The 26,490-nt window shown below is 42.5% G+C and overlaps 1 protein-coding gene across 1 annotated transcript in view; it reads left to right on the top strand.

Annotated features, from left to right (window-relative positions):
- The window catches only part of SHPRH (SNF2 histone linker PHD RING helicase), a 117,226-nt gene that overhangs the window by 57,120 nt on the left and 33,616 nt on the right, over positions 1 to 26,490 (top strand). Inside the window, exons 15-20 of the mRNA XM_073672687.1 lie at positions 5,469 to 5,557; positions 7,461 to 7,553; positions 10,687 to 10,794; positions 19,483 to 19,625; positions 20,439 to 20,612; positions 21,964 to 22,026. Coding sequence (XP_073528788.1) covers positions 5,469 to 5,557; positions 7,461 to 7,553; positions 10,687 to 10,794; positions 19,483 to 19,625; positions 20,439 to 20,612; positions 21,964 to 22,026 — 670 coding nt within the window. The remainder of the gene's footprint in view (positions 1 to 5,468; positions 5,558 to 7,460; positions 7,554 to 10,686; positions 10,795 to 19,482; positions 19,626 to 20,438; positions 20,613 to 21,963; positions 22,027 to 26,490) is intronic.

Genomic DNA, 26,490 nt, shown 5'->3' with positions numbered 1-26,490 from the left:
CTAAACCATGTAACCACATAAAAATTATACCACCATATACTCGTGGTGTCAAAAATACATCATACGATCATAGAGGAAACCTATTCAACTTATCTGATCCTCCATTGATGATGGTATGAGAAGACATATGTAGGCGGGCTCCCGACGCGTTTCCCTTTTGTCATCAGGGGAGTAAATATGCCCAGATTTATGCCCCCATTCGCTTGAATATGTTGGACGGCTGATTTATTTCCAGAAATGATCATGGTGCTTCTTATACACATGCTGCACGCTAGACATGGCGGTGCACTTCCGGGTATGACACAATATCCTGTGCGCGGTCACAATTGAGTGACAACATCCGGTCAGTGGAACGCACATGGAGCGCACCATTCCTGCGCATGCACACGGTATTCAATAGGATTCCTCTTTCATACCACATGCTGGCAGGGGGCGTGTTGGTAAATACACGCTCATCATGGTGACGCTCCGGATGCAGAACTCATTACGATATATCAGCATCACAGAGTGATCCAGTGAATTCAAAGCACAAAATCGATGAGATCACTCAGGATCACATACCACAGAGTAAAGTGCAGTACCTGGTCACAGTATTAAGATAGATACATATATATACGCAGGATCACTGAGGTCAAGGGATACAATAGATGGAACAAAAAACCTGAGGAATATAGAAAATAATCATGTGGGGGCCCCCGAGCTCGCATGGACACGACCAGAGGATATGTAAGAACAAGGTGGGAAAAAGGGAAAAGTATGAGGAGGACCTATCATAGCCCTAGATTAAAGCTAATATAGTGGCTGGCCCTACCTAACGCGGAGGTTGGCACCCTATGGGGAACGAGATTGGCGCCACTCGTCGGCGGCTGGCCCTACTTTTCTTAGTCCCTGTAAGGCCCTCAGATTGCAAAAAAGAGATGAAGGATAGTTGTTCATTGAGACCATGTGGTTGCAATGTCTTAAGCCAAAAAATCCATTTACATTCTTTTTGTAAAATCCTTTGGTCCCAATTTCCCCCTCTTTCAGAAGGTTTTATCCTGTCCATTCCCATAAACTGGATGTATCTGACATTTCCACCGTGCATATTATTAACGTGATTAGATACCGGAGTGTCACGTTTGTTAACAATGTCACGAACATGTTCTCTAATTCTCTTTCTAAACTCACGTTTTGTTTTGCCCACATATTCCATACCACAGCGACACGTGGCCTTGTATATTACTCCGGTGGTGCGACAATTGATGAAATGTCGTATGGTGTATTCCTTCCCAGTCACATTTCCAAAAAAGGTCCTGCCCCTCGTCACGGACTCACAAGCACAACAGTTTCCACACTTATAGCAACCCTTGGTTTGATTGCCCAGCCATAATGGATCAGGGGTCTCCTTGAAAAAACTATGTACCAGCCAATCCTTGAGTGACCTGCCTTTACAAAAAGTGATTTGAGGAAAAGGACCTACCGCCTCTCTGACGTCTGCATCCATAAGCAAAATAGGCCAGTGACGTTTGAGAATCTCTGACCTCATTGGCCCCACTGGAGAAAGTAATGATAAATCTAGAGATATCCACCTCTTCTTTAACAGTCTTAGGGGTCAATAGAGTCTTACGATCTTTTACCAATGAGTTATTGTAGGCTTCTGAAAGAATGTTTTTGGGATAGCCTCTCTCAACAAAACGTTCACGTAGGTCATTGGCCTGTTTTTTAAACACATTAAGGTCAGAACAGTTTCTACGTATCCTCAAATATTGTCCTTTTGGGATTCCTCTTTTTAGTGGGCCAGGATGACCACTCTCCCACCTCAAGAGAGAATTAGTGGCCGTAGGTTTTCTATAATTGCTTGTACTCAATTCACCATTTTCTTTTCTCTGAATGCAGACATCGAGAAACGGCAGGCTGTTATGATTACACTCATACGTAAATTGTAGGCCGATATTATTCGTGTTAAGTTGTGTAACAAAGTCACCAAAGAGAGATTCAGATCCTCTCCAAATGACGAATATGTCATCAATATATCGTAGCCAGATGACGACTCTGTCACTCAAAGGAATGGCAGGTTCACAGAAAACCTTTGTTTCCTCCCACCAGCCCAGGAACAAATTAGCATACGAGGGGGCACAAGGGCTCCCCATCGCAGTGCCCCTGAGCTGGTGGAAGTACTTTTTATCAAAAAGAAAGAAGTTTCTGGTGAGACCAAATTCAAGGGAACGTAGAACAAAGGTGTTGTGTCTACTGAATTGACGACCTCTAGTACCTAGCTAATGGTCCACCGCTTTAAGACCCATCGCATGTGGAATGGATGTATATAATGCTTCTACATCAATGCTACATAAAATCATGTCAGATTCAAGGCAGACCCCATCCAGCTTACTCAATAGATCTGTGGTATCGCGAACATGCGAGCTCAGGGACCCCACAAATGGTTTAAGTATACGATCAAGATAAATACCCAAATTTTGTGTGAGACAATTAGTACCCGCCACTATAGGTCTACCCTTCAGGGGATTGCAACCCTTATGTATTTTGGGCAGACAATAGAAAGTAGCCATAGTCGGATATTGTGGACAAAGAAAATCCCTTTCTTTATTATCCAAAACTCCAGTGGCAACTCCCTCATCAACCAAAAGCTTCAGCTCCCTTAAAAGACCTGTTGTGGGATTAGTGGCAACAACTTCATAACTCGTACGATCTTTAAGTAGTGTCATACATAGATCTCTATAGTCAGTGGTATTCATGACCACTATGTTCCCACCTTTATCGGATTGTTTGATAGTAATCTTAGTGTCATTTTCAAGACCACAGAGACTCTGCATTTCAAGTTTCGTGAGATTATTCCTGGAAGTAGGTTTTGTAGAGGGTAGATCCATGATATCTTTCGTAACAAGATCAAGAAAGACATCTATAGATCCAGGATCACTAGATTGCGGAGGCATACTTCTACTTTTGTTTTTGAGGGTTGTGGAGGGACCATTCCCATCAAGATTACAGTTGCTATCTCCCAGATGGTAAAGGAATCTAACATCTTGAAGTAAATCCTCTGCAATGCCCAATTCAGAACAGGTTCTCCTATTCTCCCGATTAAAATGTTTTTTCCACCTTAACTTCCTGATGAAAAGATTAAGCTCCTTAATGGTTTCAAAGTGATTCAAATCCGTAGTCTGGACAAAGGAAAGGCCTACTTAAAACACACATTTCTGTGCAGTTAATGGGCCTGGAGGATAGATTGATAACCTGGGATTCGTACTGTCCAGGAGAGCTACTGTGGGGTTGGTTAAAGTGGGAGTTGGGAGGTAAATATTCTCCAAAAGAGGAGGTACCAGTCTTTAACTGCCACTGCTGGAGTTTAGACGGTTGCGCAGAGGATAATTGTACTCTAAAAAACCGTCCCTTTGAGGAGATTTCCTACCACCTCCTCTATTGCCTCGATTACCCCCTCTTCCTCTCCCTTTACCCTTAGAATGTCTAGGTCGAACCTCTGAATCAGAGATCTCAGTCTCAGAAGAAGAAATGTCAGTCTCAGGTCCCCTCTGAGTACGTCCTATGGATATAGAGTATGCTTTATTATCCCTGAATTCCTGAAGGTCTCTACTATACAGTCTATGTTTTCTTTCTTTCAGATGAAACTGAAATTTCTCTAGACCATTTTGGAGACCTATCTCCTTGTTTTGGAATTCAGGTTCTGCTGAAAAAAATTTTATAATTTCGATTTGTTCCTTAAGAGATTCGTTCAAATTATGTAAATTCACTCTTTCCTCCTCTAACAAAAGCTTCATAAGTCTCATGGAAATTTCCGTTGCTTCCTTTTCCCACTTGATCAATAAATATGGATTTTTATAACGATAGCCTGGTGACAGAGCTATCCTAAGATGGCGTGGTACAATGCCCGACTTAATATAATTGTCCAGGCTCTGCACCTCCCACCAAGATGCAATCTGATCTCTATAAGTCTTAGCAAGGTCCTTAAAGGCTGTGTTGACTGAGGGAGTATACCTCTTTTGGACAAAAGTACGGTCTGAAAAGACCTCCTTGGCCTCAGTGATCCACGCGTTCGTATCAATACCTGTTGACAGGAAACCTGCCATACTCTAACAAATGTATTAGGATAAGCTAATGTGGTACCCAATCAATTGTACAAAAAATAGCAGAGGGATAAAAATGAACCTTTAATAGAAACGTTTAAAATAGACCCAAAGTGCAATTGTGCATCAAAAAGTATAAGATGTACCGTATAGTACTAAATGGTATAATGAAAAACCAAAAAATCGGAAATGTGTTGCCCAAAAAAAATGGGGCAATCCTATATAGGTACAGTCAAAGTATGAAAATGGATTTTTTGGCTTAAGACATTGAAACCACATGGTCTCAATGAACAACTATCCTTCATCTCTTTTTTTGTAATCTGAGGGCCTTACAGGGACTAAGAAAAGTAGGGCCAACCGCCGACGAGTGGGGGCGCCAATCTCATTCCCCATAGGGTGCCTAACAAAAATGTGCAATATCAGGCGATGAAAACATCACATGTATGCCAAAATAGTATCAATAAAAACGTCCGCTCAGGATGCAAAAAACGAGCCCTCACTCAGCCTCTTTTACCGAAAATTGAAAACGTTACGAGTCTCCCAATATGCGACACAAGTGCAATTCGGAGGGGGGGGGGGTGGATTTGTTTTTTTTCCCCATTGTTTAAATAAATTAAAAAAATTTAGGTTTGGTGTTGCTGTAATCATACTGACCTGGAGAATCGTATTTCCAGGTAATGTTTACCATATAGTGAATGCTGTAAATAAGAAAGCTAAAAAACAATTGCAGAATTGCGGGGTTTTTTTGCTATTTCACCACACTTTTGATTTTTTCCCACTCCCAAGTATATCACATCATAAAATGGTTGGAGTAGTTCAAAAGTACAACTTGTATTGCAAAAAAATAAGCCCTTATATGACTAAGTCAATGGAAAATTAAAAAAGTTATGGCTTTTGGAAGAAGAGGAGGAAAGGAAAAAAAAGTGCAAAAACAAAAAATCACCTGTTCGGAAATGTATATATAGCTGTGCCACCTGACATGTTTGGTCATATGTTTAGCTGATGAAAAGAATTGATATATACTTATAGCAGCACTTTCCTTTAATATTAAAGCCTATATATCCTTACAAATATTCGTTACCAAGGTCTTAACCATGACTCCTCGACTAACATTTTCAGGTTAGGATCTTGCACAAAGTACCATCTATTACCAAGTCTGTCTTTTACTCCTCATCGCTCCTGGATTAATGGAGAAAATTAAGAATACTCACATGACAACCCATCTGCAGTCTTTTCATGAACTTTTTTAGGATTTCCATTAGTTAAGTACAGTCCCAATCATCCATAATGGAAGATGATGTGCAAATTCTAAATAAAAGAATATCCTGAGGCACATTTGTACAAGAAATTGCTGAAATAAAACAAAATATGTTTGATCTATTTTTTCTACAGGTGAGTACCCTATGGCTGCCGAGTTGTATAGGGAAGTTTTAAGGTCATCAGAAGAACACAAAGAAAAACTAAAGACTGATTCTCTACAAGTAAGTATGCAAAACATTGAATTGGCAGTGAAAGATTTACTCATATATTTTAGGATAAATGTTATAAGGGCAGCGTGTTCCCCCTCTTTCCTTTCAGTTAGTCAAGGGGCACTTGAAAATCTTTAAATCCAAATTTCTGTTCATCTTTGACCAATTGTTAATGGAACCTGATTGCCATCTGTTGTTGTGTTCCTGGCAGGGTGCTGCCCTGCAATAGTGCAGCGATGTTCTGGCTATAAAAATACCAAAATCTCAAAAGAAACATGATGGCTCCCACTATAAATCAATGGGGTTTGTCAGGATCTGTTTGAAAATGTATCCAGCATACCCTTCATGGCTCTGTTATGTATGATATCCATGATGCTAATGTGAACACGGCCTTTAAGAATCACTAGGAAATTGTTGCATCACTTTCCGGCTAAGACCACGGCCTCAGTATTCAGTCAGTATTTTTTCTCAGTAGTTGGAGCCAAAACCAGGAGTGGGTGATAAATGCAGAATTGGTGACTTGTTTCTATTATACCTTTTCTCTGGTTGCTCCTCACCTGGTTTTGCTGAGAAAAAATACTGACCGAATACTGATAATGGGGCCGTGGCCTTAGATTCACAATCTCCATAAGCTTGTCAATTTCAGTATTAAAGCACATTCTCTATATTTCTATGATGGAGTTTTTAGTAACTGTTTTTTCCTCTTTTATGTTTCTGGATCACTAGCCTCCTTCCTTGTTCTCCTTCATTTACCAGCACAATATTTTATCACCATATTTGAAGCTCCCAATGATATTGTAACATGGCTGCTTTTTCTTATTTTCTGCCAGATCTCCATTGCGGTCTTTTTAATAGTGGAACCATTTTTAAAATATTCTTAAAATTATGTTTTGTAACTTAAAGGGAAACTGTCAGAAGCTTTAACCCCTCCGAATCATTAATATGATTTTGTAGCCCTTTAAAAGATAAGCCAGTCGATCCCTTAATAACGCCTAAGCGTTGCTTGACGTTGTACCCTCCCCCGGCTGATTGACAGGTTGTTGCTCTTGTACATGGCCACTGACCTGCCAATTAGCCAGGGGAGGGTGAGAAGACAGAAGTCCATCATCATGCCCCAATGAACTTCCAGACACAACTTCTGCAGTTTTCCAGCTTAAAAGTTTTTTTCGGTGCTGCCCACTTTTGCATCAGAAGGGGGCAGTGATGACGAAGCTGCGACCCCACACACTGTAAAGATGTGAGCACGATCAGCAGGTTAACGTGGATGTGACTAGTTCATTAGAATAATGAGTAATCATGTTTTTAAAGGGAACCAGACACTTTGAATATGCAAAAAGCATGGTATAGAGCATGCGGAGATTGATTTTTAAGTTTGTGCATAAAGAGTCGGTATAACATATATTTTCTTACCTGAAATCCCTGCTTATTCTGGTTTTAGGAGTCACTGGACTTGTACGGGCAGTAGATCATAGAGCAGGAGGGGCTGAACCTGTTAAAGGGGTTGTCCGCACTGCACGCTGTGAGCGTCAGTCACGTGACTGCATTTATGCGATATACATACTCCTGGGCACATTCCGACTATATGCAAGTGTATTGAGCAAGGCCAGAAACAGTCTAGTTGGAATGTGTCTGGGAGTGTGCATATCGCTGGCACCAAAGAATCCGCGCAGTGCAGACAACCCCTTTAACCTGTTCAGCCCCTCCTGCTCTATGATCTGCGACCCGTACAGTGGATTGCACAGCATTTCCAAGATGTCAGACTTTTTTTTAACCCAATTGAATGCAGCTAAGAAGAAGTTCAGACTCGGCCACATTGACACAGGTTATAAGTTGTCAGGTACCTTGGAGCAGGACAGGGTGTTATAGACGCGTGAAGAATACTTGACATTTCTAATGTCTGTTCCATTTTATCCAGAGACTACACTCCACACACAATCTTCTCGAACTGCTTTCTGCAAAGCATCCTGGGATCCCGCCAACCTTGCGCGACGACAAGTTGGAGGAAGAGGTTAGTTTGCACTGTTTTTTGAAGAAATGTTGCAATTTATAGAGGTTGTCCACTAATGCCAACCCCTCGTTAATGCAAAGGTGTATCTAGGTTTTCTGGCACCCGGGGCAAGAATTCAGTTTGGCGCCCCCCCAGCACATATTCGATTTGCCCACTTAGTCCCGTGCTGACGAGCTGCTCTCCCTAATTCTCTCAATATTCAGTGGAAAACAGAGAATCTCGTTGTCAGGTGACCGTCGGTATGAAAATTGCGTATGAATGAAGTGGCCATGTGATGACTGATGGAAACAGCAAGCAGAGCTAAATCCTGACAGTGAATATATTACATGCTGTTAGGATTGGCTACAGGGCTTCATTTTACAACTGAAGAGCTCGTCCAGGTTTGAGATGAAAGTCTGCGGTCACTCTGGGTCTTCAGGCTTCTGAATTCGCACAGCACATGCGCTGCACATTTTTAGGATTCTCCCTTGCACAAGTATGAGATTTGTATACTTCTGGCCACATTCTGACTAGACGTGTCCGGCCTCACTCAATTCATTTTCATTGAGGCCATGCATGTCTAATTGGCATGTGACCGCATGTGTGTAAATCTCTGGCACCAGAGAATCCTGACAGCGTGCAGGGCGCACTGTGAGAATTCAGAAGTCTGCAGTCACATAGAATGACTGCAGACTGATCACAAACTTGGACAACCCCTTTAATGCTCTTAACATAAATAATAACATGATAATTAGTCAGTATTACAAATAACATTTACATCCAGGTACCTGATAGAGGACGTTGTCTCCAGAGTCTCTCTTTCTTTTCTTCTTCATCTTGTCCAGACTCCATGATGACTTTTCTCATCCACAGCTCGTCTCTGCAGACTTCCATCTTCTTTGGTCTTCTGCAGCACATCCCCACACGATGCCCTTAAAGATAGCAGTATCATTATAATGCTCCTGAATAAAAATATCTGCCCTACAATGAGCCCCTGAATAAATAATTTCCCCTCACAATATTGCCTGCCCAAAATATGACCCCCACATTTTCCCTGTTGTGGTACATGCTCTCCACACTGCCCTCTCCTTCCATACTGGGCCCCCTCTTCACACTGTCCTCACACAGTGTCTATACTGTGCCCCTTCATCATACTCCACCTCCTTTGCTTACTGTCACTTCCTGGCTGTGCCCTTACACTGTCACCCCCCCCACACTACTCAGTCTCTATTCTGTGCCCACTCACACTTTTCTCCCCATACTGTCTCCTCGCTATTCCCCTCAATAGTCTCCTCACACGTTTCCTTCTCCCTCCTAATACATTTACCCTCTCACTTTCCATACTGCCTCCTCACTCACCCCCCCAACTCCCCATACTGTGTCCCCACCCATGCCCCCACTCACCATACTGTGTCTGCACCTACTGTGTCTCCTTGCTCCCCAAACTTGTGTCCTCAAATCTTCCCCCGTTACACTAAATCCCACCCCAGGCCCGTTACACTAAATCCCCCCCCCCAGAACGGTTACACTAAATACCCCCCACAGTAAATCTCCCCAGATCTTTTATACTAAATCTCCACCAGACCAGTTGTACTAAATCTCCCACACACAGTAAATCTCCCCCAGCCTCTTTACACTAAATCCCCCCCAGCCTCACACAGTATATACACCCCCACAGTAAATACCACCCTCATACAATGTATATACCGCCACAGTAAATACCCCACACACACAGTATATACCCTCCACACACAGCGTAGATATACCCCCACAGTAAATCCACACACACACATACAGTAAATCCCACACACACACACACAGTATATATATCCCCACAGTAAATCTCTCTCACACACACACACACACACACACACACACACACACACACACACACACACACACACACACACACACACACACACACACACTATATACCCACTTCACACACACACAGAGTATATATACTCCCACAGTAAATCTCCCCCCCCACCCCTCTCCTCCTTGTATTCTTCGTTGTCTTCTGCTCCATTATGGAGCACTTACCACCACCGATGCTCTTCGCACTGGGCGCCAATGAGTGACGTCAGCAGCGTAATCACATGGCCTGATCACGCTGCTGGCGTCGCTCTGACCCGGAGGGGTCAGAGCTTCAATTGTACTAGCGTCTGAGAAACGCCAGTACAATCACTGGGAGCCGGCGCGCTGCATCTTCTGTGAGCAGGGTGTCAGCATGACACCCTGCTCAGAGAACAGCCGAATTCCGGTCTGGTGGGCGGCAGAACGCAGCCGCCGGGGGAGACACTTTGGACCGCCACATTAGGTCGCCCGGCTGCGCTCGGGGCACATGCCCCGGCTTCCCCCCCTAGAGATACGCCTCTGGTTAATGTGTCAAGGACGGTGGGGAAAGGTGAAATAAAGTAAAACTGATGCTCGCATCCCAGAGCAGTGCCGCTCCTCCTTAGTCAGCACTGTATCCCTGTCTTTCTGCTGGGATCAACTTAGTTTCTTTCATTCATATAAAATACGAAAACTGCAGCCGATCAGTGGCCGCTGTTTAGTTGAAGAACACGTGATACTCTTATGAGATGTTGATCTCAGCAACCAAATATTAATGACAGCAGACCAGCGGGAATCACAGCACTGACTACAGACAAGCAGCACCAGTCAGAGAGGTGAATATTTTTTTTTCTTCACCTCTCAGTACTGCACAACTTTAAATATTGCCAGATAAGGCCCTACATTTGCAAATAATGGAGAGCCCCTCAGAAAACCATTTTATGCAGCCATTGTGACCTTCTGTACAAAATATATTCTATTAGGATGAGAATAAGAAAATTGTTCCGATACTGAATAAAGCGGTGCTATTCTTCATGACAAGGTCTCCCTTCCAGTCACTGAGTATAAACTATATTTCTAGCATGGATCCACTGCTGAGATGGGGAGAAGAACATTCTTATGAAGGTGAATAGTTGGATCCAGTCATTGTGACCATTTCCATGAAGAATTTAGCACTATGCTGCAATAGATGGATTGTTATAATGTTTCGGACTTCTGCTAGCTCAGCTGGTTATGGAGGGAATATCTGATGTGCCTGTTATAAGCAAAATTCACACTTCCATCTTCTTTATGAGTATATTTACTTTTTTAATTGCAGATAAAAGAACTTAAACAACATTACATGATCAAATCGAATGCTGAAGTCTCTGAGGCCCACCAAGCTCTACAACCAGTCCTGCAAAATTTACGTGAACTGCAAAGAAAGGTAAATTAAGTTTAATATCTGACCTGTGTATGATAAATATATATAAAGATGATGAAAGATTTATACAATAGTGTACAGTCTTTATTATTTTAACATAGAAGCCTACGGGCGACATGGCATGTTTTGCTTATACAGTTGCAGAGGTCTGAGCTACCGTTGCAATCAGAATCATTCAGCCCCCATTGCACATAAGGTTCATTCGCAAACGTAACAAATTGCGACCGCCACTCCAAAATCTTTCCGGACTTATCCTGAAAACAAGTCTCGGGGAACTTTGACTTATGCTTGGAATCATTGTCCTGTTGGAAGGTCCACTGTCTTCCAAGCTTCAGCTTCCTGACAGAAGTCATGACGTTTTTTCGTAGGATTTACTGACATATGATTAAATCCATCTTGGCCTCCACATGCTGTACATTTCCAGAGCCAGAGAAAGCAAATCGGCCCCAGAGAATCACTGAGCTACCTCCATGCTTTACTGTTGGCAGGTTGTACTTTTCAGCATATTCATTCTTCCTCCTTCGAACATATCACTGATCTGCAGGTCTGATAAGTTTCAGTTTTGTTTCATTGCTCCAAATAATAGAATCCCAAAACGTCTATGGCTTATTTATATGGTTCTTAAGTATATTGAGGCCAACTTTTTTTTGGGTGGGTCAGAAGTGTACATTTTGGAATATGGATGTGCAGAGAACCTGCCACCAGGTCAAGTGTGGCCATTATCATTGCTTTTATTTTTATTCCCTCTAAGTGTTCCTCTATTTTATATCTTTTTTTTAAATCCACCATACAGTTCTAAAGATATGGATCTTCTTATTTAGTGCTAATTTTTATAATTTTACTAAGGAGGTGTGGCTCACAGGATTCTCCAGGGGCAGGTCTTTAGGCTGCTCTGCATAATTACCCTGTGAGCACTGCCCCTTTGGTAAAGACAATAAAAATTACCACTAAGTAAAAAGACCTATATCTCTGGAACATGTAGTGGATTTACAAAAAAAACGAATACTCAGAGCAGCAGGAATAAAATAAGAACAAAAACTGGCCACTTTTTCCTGGTGACAGGTCCGCTTTAATTGTTTAGTATGCACCTCATTGTCTGCTATCACTAATTCTTGCTGCAAGTCTTTCGTAGCCGCTTCATTGGGGGGACACAGCCATGGGTTAAATCTGCTGCCACCGAGATGCTCACACTAATAATACACCTTTACTAAAAACTTGGCTCCTCCCCAGTAGACTATACCTAGCCTACAGGCTCCCAGCTACCCAATTTAGCTTAGTGTTAAGAATTCTGGAATGGGCAGAGAACAGAGTGCCATCAATTTCAGCGATCCACATATCTGAAGTGGACAATTATGCCCTGGATTTTTTTTAGGTAGTGATGGATTATCCACAGGAGAGTGGTTGCAAAGGTTTGTGGCCAGATCTCGAGATCCTCTGGCAGTCGCGGGCACCATGTTGGAAATCCCTCGGTCACCGTTCTCTCTCCCGTACCTGTTTCCACGTCTGCTCTTCCTACCCAGGCTTTTCAACATTTAACAAAAGCCCCATGGACCCTCCCGGACTGTTTAGATCTGCTTTCCCAGGGTTCCCTCTTCCATCAAAATTCATAGTTGCTCGGTTTAACAGCATGGCTGTTGAAACCATTGTTCTGAGAGCACCAGGACTTTCTTATCAAGTTATCCAGACCATGATCAGGGAATCAACACCTTCTTCATTACGTATCTACCACCATGCTTGTGGTGTGCAGCATGGCGGCTCAGTGAGTAGCACTATATACTTGCACCACTGGGGTCCTGAATTTAAATCCCACCAAGGACAACATCTACAAGGAGTTTGCATGACCTTGAGCTGATTAGGGACATCTTGCAGTTTCATCTCTCCTCTAAAGTGACTTTTCTTACAGCAATTCCCTCCAGGCGGGTTTCAATCTGCCGTTCTGGAAGCATATAAGGCTAAGGCTAGATCTCTCTCATTCATGGTTGGGGCTCAATGGTTGGGGCTCACTCTACCCGGGCTGTGGAAGCCTCCTGGGCTGTCCACCACTAAGCATCTGTTCTGCAACTATTTAAGGTGGATACTTGGTCATCAGTTCACACCTTTCTAAGTGTTACAGGGTTCATACCTTTGTATTGGCAGGAAGGTGCTGCAAGCTGCGATCGCTTAAGCCGTGGCCTAAGTGAGGACAATTATTCCTGTGGTAACAGATGATTTTTGTTGTTCCCTACCCCTGGGACTGCTTTAGGAGGTCTTATGGTTTCTGTGTCCCTCAATGAAGCGCCTGAAAAACATACATTTTTGGTTCTTCCTGTAAAATTTTTCTCATAGCCTTCATTGTCGAACACAACACCCCCCTTTTGGTTGCCTGTTCGGGCGGGCAATTATGTTGTTGCGCTTTTCTTTCATTCATTTGCTTCTCTCACTGCTTGCTCACTGAGTAGCTAACTATATCTCTAGGATCATTCAATGCCTTTGCTATCTTTTTGTATACTTTTAGTTGTTTGTGTAAAGCAGTGATGTATTCTCTTAATTCTTTTGGTGCAGTCTCTTGAATTAACCATACTTGGAATATGCAATCAAATGTCATAGTCAACAAAACACCTAGCCAGTCCAGATATTTGATGTGTTTTGTCTCAAGCACACCCCATGCAACTAATAAAGTCCTGGATTAGTGGCATCAAGTGTGCTGGGGTGAAAACTTTTGACACGGCAGTAGTCATTTAAAGTGGCATTTTTTTGTTGAATTTGAAGAAATCACTTTTCAGGTTAGTTGCTTTGACTATTTGACTTGTACTTGATTCACTGCAAACCAGAAAGTTTTGTGAATTTTGCTAATAAACTTAATTTGCCATGGGAGTTGTATATTTTTGATTGTTTTTGTAAACTTTATGAATTTCTCTTGACCACTGAAATACACTGGAAACTCAATGTGAATGTTCCATTAAAGGGATTTTCAGGGCACAACATATTGAGGACCCATCCACCGGATAGGTCCCTAATACCAGATTGTTTGGGGTCAGGCACCCTCTCCGAACAATTATTTGCTCTGGCGGTCGCTGGATGCAAATACATGGCATGGAACAAAGCTTCTTAGTGCAGCTCCTCTCAGTGTGTTGCAGCCACTACTGAGTACTGCAGAACAGCTCCTCCTATTCTGAATTGGAGCCGTTCTGCAGTTCCCGGCAGCGTCCCACTCTGCAGCTCCATTCCATGTGTTTACATCTGGTGGCCTCCAGAGCAAATAACAGCTGATCGGTGGAGGGACTGGGTGTCCAACCCCATATTCATGGCCTATCTGAAGGATAGGTCATCACTATCTTGTGCCCAGATAACCCCTTTAACCACTTCGCGCCAGAGCCTGTTTTTGCCTTCGTGACCGGGCCAATTTTTTCAATTCTGACCACTGTCACTTTATGAAGTAATTACTCTGGAACGCTTCAACGTATTCCCCTGATTCTGAGACTGTTTTTTCATGACATATTGTACTTCATGATAGTGGTAAAATTTCTTCCATATAACTTGCATTTATTTGTGAAAAAATCGGAAATTTGGCGAAAATTTAGAAAATTTTGCAATTTTCAAACTTTGAATTTTCATGCCCTTAAATCAGAGAGATATGTCACACAAAATAGTTAATAAATAACATTTCCCACATGTCTACTTTACATCAGCACAATTTTGGAACCAAAATTTTTTTTTGTTAGGGAGCTATAAGGGTTAAAAGTTGACCAGCGATTTCTCATTTTTCCAACAAAATTTACAAAAACATTTTTTTAGGGACCACATCATATTTGAAGTCACTTTGAGGGGTCTTTATGACAGAAAATACCCAAAAGTGACACCATTCTAAAAACTGCACCCCTCAAGGTGCTCAAAACCACATTCAAGAACTTTATTAACCCTTCAGGTGCTTCACAGGAATTTTTGGAATGTGGAAAAAAAAAATTAACATTAACTTTTTTCACAAAAATGTTACTTTAGACCCAATTTTTTTTATTTTCACAGGGGTAACAGGAAAAAATGGACCCCAAATTTTTTTGTGCAATTTCTCTTGAGCGTGCTGATACCCCATATGTGAGGGAAAACCACTGTTTGGGCGCACTGCAGGGTTCGGAAGGGAAGGAGCGCCATTAGACTTTTTGAATGTAAAATTTGTCTGAATAATTAGCAGACGCCATGTCACATTTGGAGAGCTCCTGATGTGCCTAAACAGTGGAAACCCCCCACAAGTGCCACCATTTTGGAAACTAGACCCCTTAGGGAACTTATCTAGATGTGTGGTGAGCACCTCGCACCCCCAGCTGCTTCACAGAAGTTTATAATATTGAGCCGTAAAAATAAAATTTTCACATTTTTCCCACAAAACCGTTTTTCATCCCTTAATTTTGCATTATCATAAGGGTAATAGGATAAATTGCACCATGAAATTTGTTGTGCAATTTCTCCTGAACACGCTGATACCCCATATGTGGAGGCAAATTACTGTTTGGGCGCATGGCAGGGTTTGAAAGGGAAGGAGCGCCATTTGACTTTTTGAATGTAAAATTTGTTTGAATAATTAGCGGACGCCATGTCACATTTGGGGAGCCCCTAATGTGACTAAACAGTGGAAACCCCCTACAAGTGCCACCATTTTGGAAACTAGACCCCTTAGGGAACTTATCTAGATGTGTGGTGAGCACCTCGCACCCCCAGCTGCTTCACAGAAGTTTATAATATTGAGCCGTGAAAATAAAATTTTCACATTTTTCCCACAAAAAATCTTTTTCATTCTCTAATTTTGTATTATCATAAGGGTAACAGGATAAATTGCACCATGAAGTTTGTTGTGCAATTTCTCCTGAACACGCCGATACCCCATATGTGAGGGAAAACCACTGTTTGGGCGCACGGCAGGGTTTGAAAGGGAAGGAGCGCCATTTGACTTTTTGAATGTAAAATTTGTTTGAATAATTAGCGGACGCCATGTCACATTTGGGGAGCCCCTAATGTGACTAAACAGTGGAAACCCCCCACAAGTGCCACCATTTTGGAAACTAGACCCCTTAGGGAACTTATCTAGATGTGTGGTGAGCACCTCGCACCCCCAGCTGCTTCACAGAAGTTTATAATATTGAGCCGTGAAAATAAAATTTTCACATTTTTCCCACAAAAAATCTTTTTCATTCTCTAATTTTGTATTATCATAAGGGTAACAGGATAAATTGCACCATGAAGTTTGTTGTGCAATTTCTCCTGAACACGCCGATACCCCATATGTGAGGGAAAACCACTGTTTGGGCGCACGGCAGGGTTTGAAAGGGAAGGAGCGCCATTTGACTTTTTGAATGTAAAATTTGTTTGAATAATTAGCGGACGCCATGTCACATTTGGGGAGCCCCTAATGTGACTAAACAGTGGAAACCCCCCACAAGTGCCACCATTTTGGAAACTAGACCCCTTAGGGAACTTATCTAGATGTGTGGTGAGCACCTCGCACCCCCAGCTGCTTCACAGAAGTTTATAATATTGAGCCGTGAAAATAAAATTTTCACATTTTTCCCATAAAAAATGTGTTTCATCCCCTAATTTTGCATTATCATAAGGATAACCGGAGAAATTGCACCATGAAATTTGTTGTACAATTTCTCCTGAGTACGCCGATACCCCATATGTGGGGGAAAACCACTGCTTTGGTGTACGGCAGGGTTCGGAAGAGAAAGGAGCGCTATGTTGGCTGGGATAGGCAGCAGACACCATGTCACATTTGAAGAGTCGCTGACATGCCAAAACAGCAGAAACCTCCACAAATGACCCCATTTTGTAAACTACACCTCTCAAGGAATTCATCTAGGGAAGTAGTGAGTATTTTTTAATTTTTAAATTTATACCATTGGGCAGTGAAAAAATCATAATTATATTTTTACCACAAAAAAATGTTTTACCCTCAGATTTTACATTTTCACACAGGGCAATGGGTAAAAATGGTGCCGAAATGTGTCACACAATTTCTTCTAAAAGTGTCAATACCCCATATGTGGCTGTATCATACCGCTTAGCCATACGGTGAGATCTGGGGGGGACGGAGTGCTATTTGACAATTGGAGAACAAATTATTGTAGAATAGGCATTTTGATTTGGGAGCACAAAATTTTCTGAATTTCTTTTGGGGGGCAAGGGTCATTTTGCTTTTCCAGAGCCTTTCTGCTACCAGTAACTTGGAAGTCCCTTATATTTTTAACAGATGACGGACCTGAGTGGGGACTAGCTTTTTTTGAGGACTGAGTTGAAGCTTTTATTGGGAACATTTTACGTAACATTTATCCGGTGCTCTAGGCTGAGCACTTACATCGGGGTTTCCATCTAAATTTCCAAGTGATGTAATTCAGATGAAACCCCTGCAGGATCCATTCACTGTAATGAGGCAGCAGAGTTACTCTGGACTCCGTCTGACCTCTGTGTAGCGGTGTCCTTTTTTTCAGAAGTGCACAAAACTGTGGCCAACCGCACTTTTATGCACGCCTAAAACAAATGACACCGTGGGATCCCAGGCTAGACGGCGTCCACAGTGGCCTATATCTGTCTCATTACAGGGAATCTTCCGTCATGGGTTCCGGCTGAATCATGTATTTCAGAGATTTACACGGAAACTCTGGTGTAAGCGCTCAGCGCAGAGCGCAGGATAAATGTGGGCAGAGCCTTACTGGGATCTTTGGGGACATAATAAACAAATCAGTAGCAGGTGAAGAATTGGTTTTATTTATTTTTTACGCCGTTCCTAGTGTGATATAACTGATTAGATTACTTTATTCTTCGGGTCGGTGTGATTACAGAGATACCAGATTGATATCGGGTTTTTATGACTGACAGCTGTCACACACTAAAAGACGCTTTTTTTGCAAAATCTAGTTTTTGCATCACCATATTTTGAGAGCTATAATTTTTCCATATTTCGGCCGACAGAGTCATGTGACGGCTTGTTTTTTGCGGGACGAGTTGACATTTTTATTGGTACCATTTTTGGGGACGTGACATTTTTTGATCGCTTTCTATTCCGTTTTTTGGGAGGTAAAATTAACAAAAACAAACAATTCAGGAATTGTTTTTTGAGTTTTTTTTTTATGCCGTTCTGCGTGTGGTAAAAGTGATCAGGCAGCGTTATTCTTCGGGTCAGTACGTTTACAGCGATACTACACTTACTGTATTTTTTTTATGTTTTGGCGCTTTTACACAATAAAACTATTTTATAGAAAAAAATATTTTTTTTGCATTGCTTTATTCTGAGCGCTATAACTTTTTTATTTTTCGGCTGATGGAGCTGTATGGCGGCTTTTTTTTTGCGTAACAAGATGACGTTTTCAGTGGTACCATTTTTATTTCTATTTTGTTTTTTGATCGCATTTTTTTCCACTTTTTGTTTGGCAATATGATGAAAAAGCATATTTTTTTGCTCCGTTTTTTATTTATTTTTATTACGGTGTGCACAGAAGGAGTTAATTAGTGTGACAGTTTTATAGCTCGGGTTGTTTCGGACGCGGCGATACCAAATATGTGTACTTTTTTTGGTTTTGTAAAAATATACGGATTTATTGGTTTAATATTTTATTTATTTATTTTTATTTATTTTGTGATTTTTTTATTTAATAGTTTAAAAACTTTTTTTTTTACTTTTTTTCACATTTTTTCTTAGTCCCTGTATGGGACATTAATTTTTATTTTTCTGATCTCTGATCTCATGTAATGTAATAGACATATATTACATTACATGAGATCTTCCTGTCTGGCTACAGCTGCAGCTGAGCCAGACAGGACACCATATATGGCAGAGCTGGAGGCGGTCATGTGACCTCCAGGTGCCATAGCAACCCCAGGTCCTGGAAGGACTCGGAGGTCTTCGGAGAGGTAAGTTGACGACCCCCTCTCCTCCTGCTGTCTCCTATATGCCGCGATCACTATAGATCACAGCATATAGAAGACAGCTAAGGGTTAACATCACTGGGACCTGATCTAATCAGGTCCCGATGATGTTCCCTGTCAGAGCTAACGCTCTGTACCGGAATCGCAGCGCTTGCAGGACCCTGGGGGTCCTGAGCGCTGCGAGACCACCCACCGTTTTTAAACGTCGGCGCTGCACAGAGCCCGGCAAGCGCCGACGTTTATCTACAGTGGGCGGTCGGGAACCGGTTAACTTATCTTGCCTTGTTTCTAGCATACCTTTGTTTCAATCTGTTAATCTCTTTAGATACCCACTCCTTAATGAACCCTTCCTAATCTGGCTTTCCTGTTTGCATTCCCTTTCATTCGTACAAAGTGTTGAACAATCTCTTAGATATGTTTTCAGTGTATATAATTAGTTGTCATGGGCATAATATAGCGCTATGGCCATCTTATGCTAATGTGAGCAATTATACACCACATTGAATATCTATATTTGGCATCAGAGCAATGCGGAGGGTTCTTGTTAGTATCTAGTTAGCGGTGGCTGTTAGAGACTTTGCCTTCTACAATTGCTACAATAAAAAATCAAATGAATGAATGTCTAAACCATATTATTTCACGGTACATGGTTCTGTGGTAATTGACTAAGCTTACCATGCTACAGTACCCTTGCTTTTCAACCATTATCCCTTTATCTGCCTGCTCTGATGATAGCCCTAATCCTTTCAAACTTCTATAGCCTCAAGTTCAAGCCTAAAATTCTTGGTTTCTTTGCAGATTAACTTCTCCGCTCCCTGGTGGATTGATGTCATCCAGCGTGCTATCCAAAATGCTAATGATGAGGATCTAGTTCAGCGTGTGCAAAATGAAATAGCGGTCAGCTACAAACACCAAGTGAACAAGTTGTCCATGGCAGATAAGTAAGTTTGTGAGGAGGGGGAAGGGGATTGTCCCAAATGTGTATCTTGGTCCAAACAACTAGTAGACAATTTTCATACTCTTGAACAATAAAAATAAAACCTGAATTTATATGGGGGAACCCTGGTGACAGGTTCCCTTTAAACACAACAGAGCCATTGAATTTGTATTGAGTGTCGAATTGCTCTCTTCTACAATGAGGTATGTTTCTGAATTATGATAACTTTGTAAATTTAAGAATGGCTATGTCTGTATATCTTCATGCACATATCTTCATATAGTCACCATGACTTAATAGACTGTAAATTCCCAGGATCCAGACGCCAGTAAGGGTTTGGATCAGGAAGTGGTAGATACTTTGAATGGGTGCATGTGATGAGTAGATACATTACTGTTCATCTTCTCACCTCTTTGATAGAATTAAGAAAAACAAAAACAACCCTGCCTAAAACAGAGGGCACATATCCTCTCTGATTGATAAGAGGGCTAATACTGAAACGTTTCTGGATTGCCCCTGAGATACAGAGCTATAACTAAAGAGCTGAGCAGATGGGGTTCTCTTTCCGTCTTCCCCTACCTTACAGACAGGCTTTTATTACACATATTGCAGTTGGGTATTAATGTATTATGTGAAAGCTTGGCTTGTAGGCTTTTATATTATACTACAAAGGTCTGAACTCTGCTCTTCCATACATTTCGCCTTGTCGTGTGTTTATATATATATATATCCTTGTTTTCTCATATGGCTGGACATCAATTTAACCCTTTCTCCTAGCAATCCAATCTGTTTTTAATAACACCTTTATGCACCTCAGATTTCGGGACTGCAGAGGTCTTCAGTACATTGTTACCTCTCAAATGGAAGAAGTGAGAAAGTGTCAGAAACAAGTCAGAGAGGCGGTGAAAAACCTGGAAGGTCCCCCAACTCAAGAGGTCATCCAGACCGCATCAATATGCCACCTTAGAGTCGGACGGCTGCCACTCCATATGTATGTACAGTGTATTGTATACATGTATCACTAGTGTATCTCTTTGATAAATTCCCTAATGTTCAGTGTACGCTTCAAGACACTTATATAATTAAAGATTTCTAAATCTCCCATGCCTGTCCCAGCCCCTTTTACTTTGTCTTTTGATTCCCACTTGCTAGTTATAGACTGACACAAAATGCAATTGACAGATTACACTTTGTAGGGGGAGTGCTTAAAAATTGGCATTCTGAACGTGAATGTGTATGTTTTAAAAGTCATTTAACAGTATATATGGCAATATATAAGATGATATGTATTATTATATATTTTGTATGATTGATTGATATATATATATATTTTATATTAAAAAACCCATAAAACTGAATAGCACCTCTGAGCAGAATAAAGCAAGTGTGAACAGGTGCAATCTGCTATGACGGCATGATAAACAAAAGAATATATCGGCACTTTGTATGGGCTAAGATGTTTGTAAATATTGAATCTATGAAATTTGAACTGCATTACTGCTATATAGAATATGTTTACTAAGATAAAGGTACTTAGCGCATAAATTGGCCAATTTATGAGAGCCCACCAGGCGCGAGGAGGAGGTTTCTACTGGCTCCTTTTCTGATTGAGCACTTTCAGACTGAGCATTCATCCCATCAGCCTAAGGCTGTTTTTAGTTAGTGCTGGATCCTACCTGCCCTACCCATACTTTTAGGTTAGGGTCCCATCAAAGTAAGATATGCCAGTTATTAGGGTTAGGGGGCAATCACTTTTTCACACAGGGCTCTGTAGGTTTGGATTTCTTTTTCCCTTAATAATAAAGACCTTCATTTAAAAACTGCATTTCGTGTTTACTTGTGTTCTCTTTGTCTAATATTTAAATTTGTTTTGTGATCTGAAACATTAAAGTGTTACAAACATGCAAAAGAATAAGAAATCAGGAAGGGGCAAATACTTTTTCACACCACTGTATATAGCAGTAACAGTTCAAATTTCACATATTCAATGTTTGCATACACCTTAGCACTTACAGAGTGCTTTTGTTTGTATTTCATGCAGTCTGTAATAGGATCCATCTGGTTCCATTATGGTGAATGTTATTTTACAGGAAACACACTGAACTATTTTTTCCTAACACAGGTGTGAACAATGCCCAGTGGTGGTGAAAGTTGACACTATTATATATTATTATATTACACTACTTTTGGATACTGTATACTAAGATCAGTGTTATTTTATGTTGGTGATGCCCCTTATAGACCTGACTTATTCTTAGCCCACCTATCCTATGTCTATCGACTGCCGAATAATGAGTGTAGCACTTCTAACAGCGGGCACCCGATGTTTCCTCTCTTTCCAGCTGCGTCTTTTGTAAAGCTGATGAATTATTCACGGATTACGAGTCCAAACTCTTCTCTCATACGTAAGTAGCTACCTTACTGCAATGATTCTGATCTCGTGGCTATCAGACAAGACAGTGTTGAGGAGCTCAGTCTAATAAAGCAAACGAGTTCAGTTGTTTATAGTTATAATATTCTTTTATCGTTTTGTTATGATGCAGCTGCAAGTTCAAGTCTATGATTCATATGTTAATAATATGGCAACATTTAGAAACACAAAGGAACAGGCTTTTTAATGTGATATGCACAGATTTATTTTTTTTTGTTGCTATATTTAACAACAGACCAAATAAAGTTTGATATGTGGGCTTTCTTTGGCTCCTTGAAATAAATTGGTGTTGTTTTTTTTTATTTATTTATTTTTTTCCTTGTGAACATTATATTCTATATCCCAAAGTGTTTATCTTGAAATTAAATATTTATTCTATTCAATCGCATGAAACATTAAAAGTTTTTAATTTGGAAAAATGCTCTTACCTCAATGTATCACTGTTACTTACTTGTTATGACTCCCCCTGCTATTCTTTTGATTACCTGTCTGGAAGTCCGCCTAATGTGTCCAGTGCTGGTGAGAAAGTCATTTCTGGTGCTTTAAGGCTATGTGCCCACGATGCAGAAATGAAGCAGAAAATTTCTGCATCATTTCTGCATCTCCCTGGCAGAAAAAAACGCATGCAGATTGTGCATGCGTTTTCCTGCAGAATACATGCGGATCCACATGCGGGTTCACATGCGTTTCCGCATGCAGATTGACAAGCACTTTCCAGGCGATAGCATCACTTGGAAAGTGCTTGACAACTAGGTCACACTGTATAAATCCATGCAAACAGCATGGATTTATACAGTGTGAACCGTAAAAATTAAAACAAATAAAGCTATACTCACCCCCGAGGCCCCGGCGTGGCTGCTTCCTGGCTGGTTCCCGGCTGCCGGCATATCGCGAGACAGAGCGGTGAAGGGCCTGCGGTCACATGACTGTGACGTCACCGAAGGTCCTTCAGCGCTGCTGGCATTCAGAGAGAAGACGCCGGACAGGTGAGTATAAACTTTATTTGTTATTTTATTCTTTTTTTACAGGTACAATGGTACCCAGGTCTGGATGAGAGTCTCCTCTCCTCCAGAACTGGGTACCATCCGCACATAGAGACGCATAGAAGCCGCTTGTAAAAATGTACAGTCGCGGTTTCTGTGCGTCTCAATGCAAGTCAATGGCGGGAGTTCCGCTGCGCTTCCGCAAAATTAAATGACATGCTGCGGATTTTTGTACGCAGCATAAACGCTGCGGAAAAATCCGCAGCATGTGCATAGAACATGCGGAATCCCCTTGGGGACCATGGGGTGCGGATTACCTAGCGTTTTACAAGCGTTTCCGCTGCGGAAATTCCGCAGCATGAACGCTTGAAAAACGCTACGTGGGCACACAGCCTAATTCTTCTTTACTGGCCTTATCATTAGCAGGAATCACTCAGCCATCCATGCACATGAGGATCAATCCAAACTACAGCATGTGTCCAGTGCCAGTGATCACACATTAGGCGGACTTTCTGAGAGTGACTCAAAAGGATTCAAGGGGGTGCTAATAACAAGCAACAGCAGTGTCTGGATATTGGAGTGTGTTTTTTAACCCCTTAAGGACCGAACCTCATTTTTAAAATCTGACATGCGTCACTTTATGTGTTAATAACTCTGGAACGCTTCAATGTATCCCAGTGATTCTGTGATTATTTTTTCATGACATGTTATACTTCGCGTTAGTGTTAAATTTTCGTCGATATGATTTGCGTTTATTTATGAAAATGTCAAAAATGTGACACATTTTTGAAAATGTAGCAATTTTCAAGCTTTGAATTTGTAAGCCTTTAAATCAGAGCATTATGTCAATAAACTAGTTAATAACATTTCCCACATGTCTACTTCACATCAGCATCACTTTTGAAACACAATTTTTTTTTTTTTGTTAGGAAGTTATAAGGGTTAAAACTTTATCAGCAATTTTCCATTTCTTCAACAAAATTTACAAAATCTATTTTTTTAGGGACCACATCACATTTGAAATGACTTTGACGGGCCTATGTGACAAAAAAAATCCCCAAAACTGACATCATTTTAAAAACTTCACCATTCAAAGTGCTCAAAACCACATTCAAGAAGTATATTAACCCTTAGGTGCATCATTGGAATTAAAGCGCACCTGTCAGCAGCATTGTGCTAAGTAAACTACATACACTGTCAGGTGGGCGACATTACACTGATTAAAATGATACCTTGGTTGATAAAATCCATCCTGTAGTTGTTGTGTAATCTTTAATTTCAGCAGCAGAATGGAAGGAAGGGAGACACAGACATTACTAGTGGGTAGGCGGAGCCCACACAGGATAGAACACCTCAGATTACAAAAAAGTGTTGACCGGCCCCTCCAGCTTGGGCTCCTCCTACTCCAGCTCCCCAGTCTAAAATTTGAGGTCGCAGAGGATAGTCGCTGCGGGAGCAGCTCCTCAGAAAATTTTTTATTTTTATCGGACGGAGATTTGGACCCCCCGTGGTCTAGAGGTCTCAGGGGTCTCAGCGCTGCTGGACCCCCACCTCTCCCCTGGCGGATCTGCATACCCTTTATGGTGGTCCCTGCAGAACCCTGCCGGCCCCGGGGGATGAGGGACGCTTCCCGGTGGAGACGCAAACCGCGCCATTGGGGTCCCTGCGCGCTCCGCCCTGGGGGGAAGCTAAGGGCCACAGCGCCACAAATCCCTAGGGGTCCCTGTGGCGCTCAGCTGGGTGAGTACTCAGCATTGGTAAATGTGTTTGAGTGCTTCAGCGGCTGCTGCGGCGGCCGCTGTTACATGTGTACTGTTGGTGACTGTGTGTTTTTTGTCCGCAGGTGGATCCCTGCAGGACATGTCAAGCGGGGCAGGAGCGGAGAGTGGAGGAGTCGCGCGCTTTTTTGAATGCCGGCGGGGGGGGCGTGGCTTCGCGCCTTCCCGGTCTTTTCGCGGGCAGGTAGCGCTCTGAGCGCGCGCTTTCTCCTGTCCCTCCCCTTCCGGCTTCTCTCTCACTGCGCGGCGGCCATTGCTGACGGCCTCCTCCGGCTCCTCACTCTCCTCTCCTCCCGTCAGACCCGAAGGAACACTGCACAGCGGCCAGCTGGGTGAGTCGCTTCTGCCTGTCAGGGCAGAAGCTTAACCTCCTCACCCCCACAGCGCAGGGCACCTTTCTGCGGCACAATTAGGTGGCAGACTGTGCTGCCCTGCAGCTACTACCTCATATAGAGGTTTTTTTTGTCTGGGACTCGCACACCTCTTTCATTTAGCAGAGGTTGTGGGGAGTCTGCTGCATTAACCCCCTGGTAGGCGGTTAACCCTTAATTGGGGGACAGCTGGGGTAGCTCTCTCTTTAAGAGCTTTAACCCTTCAGCGTTCGTTTCTTTCCTTTTAGAAGCCACACGGTCCTAGTTACTGACAGGTTTAAGCCTGCTATATACTGTGTGAGGGCATGTCAGATCACGGTCCAGGAGGCACGGACCGTCTCCCAGGTCCGCTACAGTTTCAGTCTCGCGTATCTGACTCGCAAGAGTCCTCGACGGCGTCAAGTGTAGCGCAGGTCGGGGGGCTCAGTGATGTTAAAATGGAGGCTCTCACTCGTTCTATTGATAGCCTGTCTGACCTTCTAGGTCATTGGGTGTCAGCTAGATCCCAACTGTCTTCTCATGGCAGGAAGCGCCACAGGCCGGTACTGTCCTCCCCGCGCAGCGACTCGGAGATCTCTGATATGGAGGGTTCCCCTTCAAGCTCTGCTGGGGAGATGTCCGATTCGGATAAAGAGGGTCGGCAGGGGCGCTCTGCCTCTCTTTTGGGCCGTGTGGATGCTTTTATTGGAGCTATGAGGGAGGCGTTACAGTTACCGGAGGAGGTAACTAGACTCCCTGGTAAGTCGGCCTGGCTGTTTCAGGAGTCGCATAGGTCGCGGTCAACGTTACCATCTCTGGATGAACTTGATGGGGCGGTGGAGAAGGAATGCTTGTGTCCGGATAAACGTTTTCAGGGGACACGTTTTTTTGAGGCACTGTATCCGTGTTCTACGGAGTCGATTGCTAATTGGATTCCTTCTCCTGAAGTGGATGTCCCTTTATCCCAGCTTAGCAAATCTTCATTACTTCCTGTTAAAGGGAAGGCGAGTCTGCAGGATCCGCTAGATAGAAAAACGGAGATGGCGGCTAAATCCATCTACGAGGCCGCGGATCATGGATTCAGAGCGGCGTTAGGAGCCATGTGTGCTGGTGAAGCTTCCCTGAGGTGGTTGGACCGCCTACGGACGGCGTGGCAAGATGGATCCCCGCTATCCGAGGTAGAAGGGCTTTTCAGATTGTTGGAAGAGGCAGCGCGATATGGCAGAGATGCTGTTCTGGATACTACGTCACTGCTGTCCAGGGCGCAATCCTCGGCTGTCACAGTCAGAAGAGCACTGTGTCTTAAGCAGTGGACCGGAGACGCGGT

Source organism: Phyllobates terribilis, unplaced genomic scaffold, assembly GCF_046119375.1.
Source record: "Phyllobates terribilis strain yellow unplaced genomic scaffold, ASM4611937v1 Scaffold_3__8_contigs__length_932513732, whole genome shotgun sequence".
In the NCBI taxonomy this organism is placed as follows: domain Eukaryota; kingdom Metazoa; phylum Chordata; class Amphibia; order Anura; family Dendrobatidae; genus Phyllobates; species Phyllobates terribilis.
Note: the sequence above shows the minus strand (reverse complement) of the source record. Positions and strands in the feature narration are given on the sequence as shown.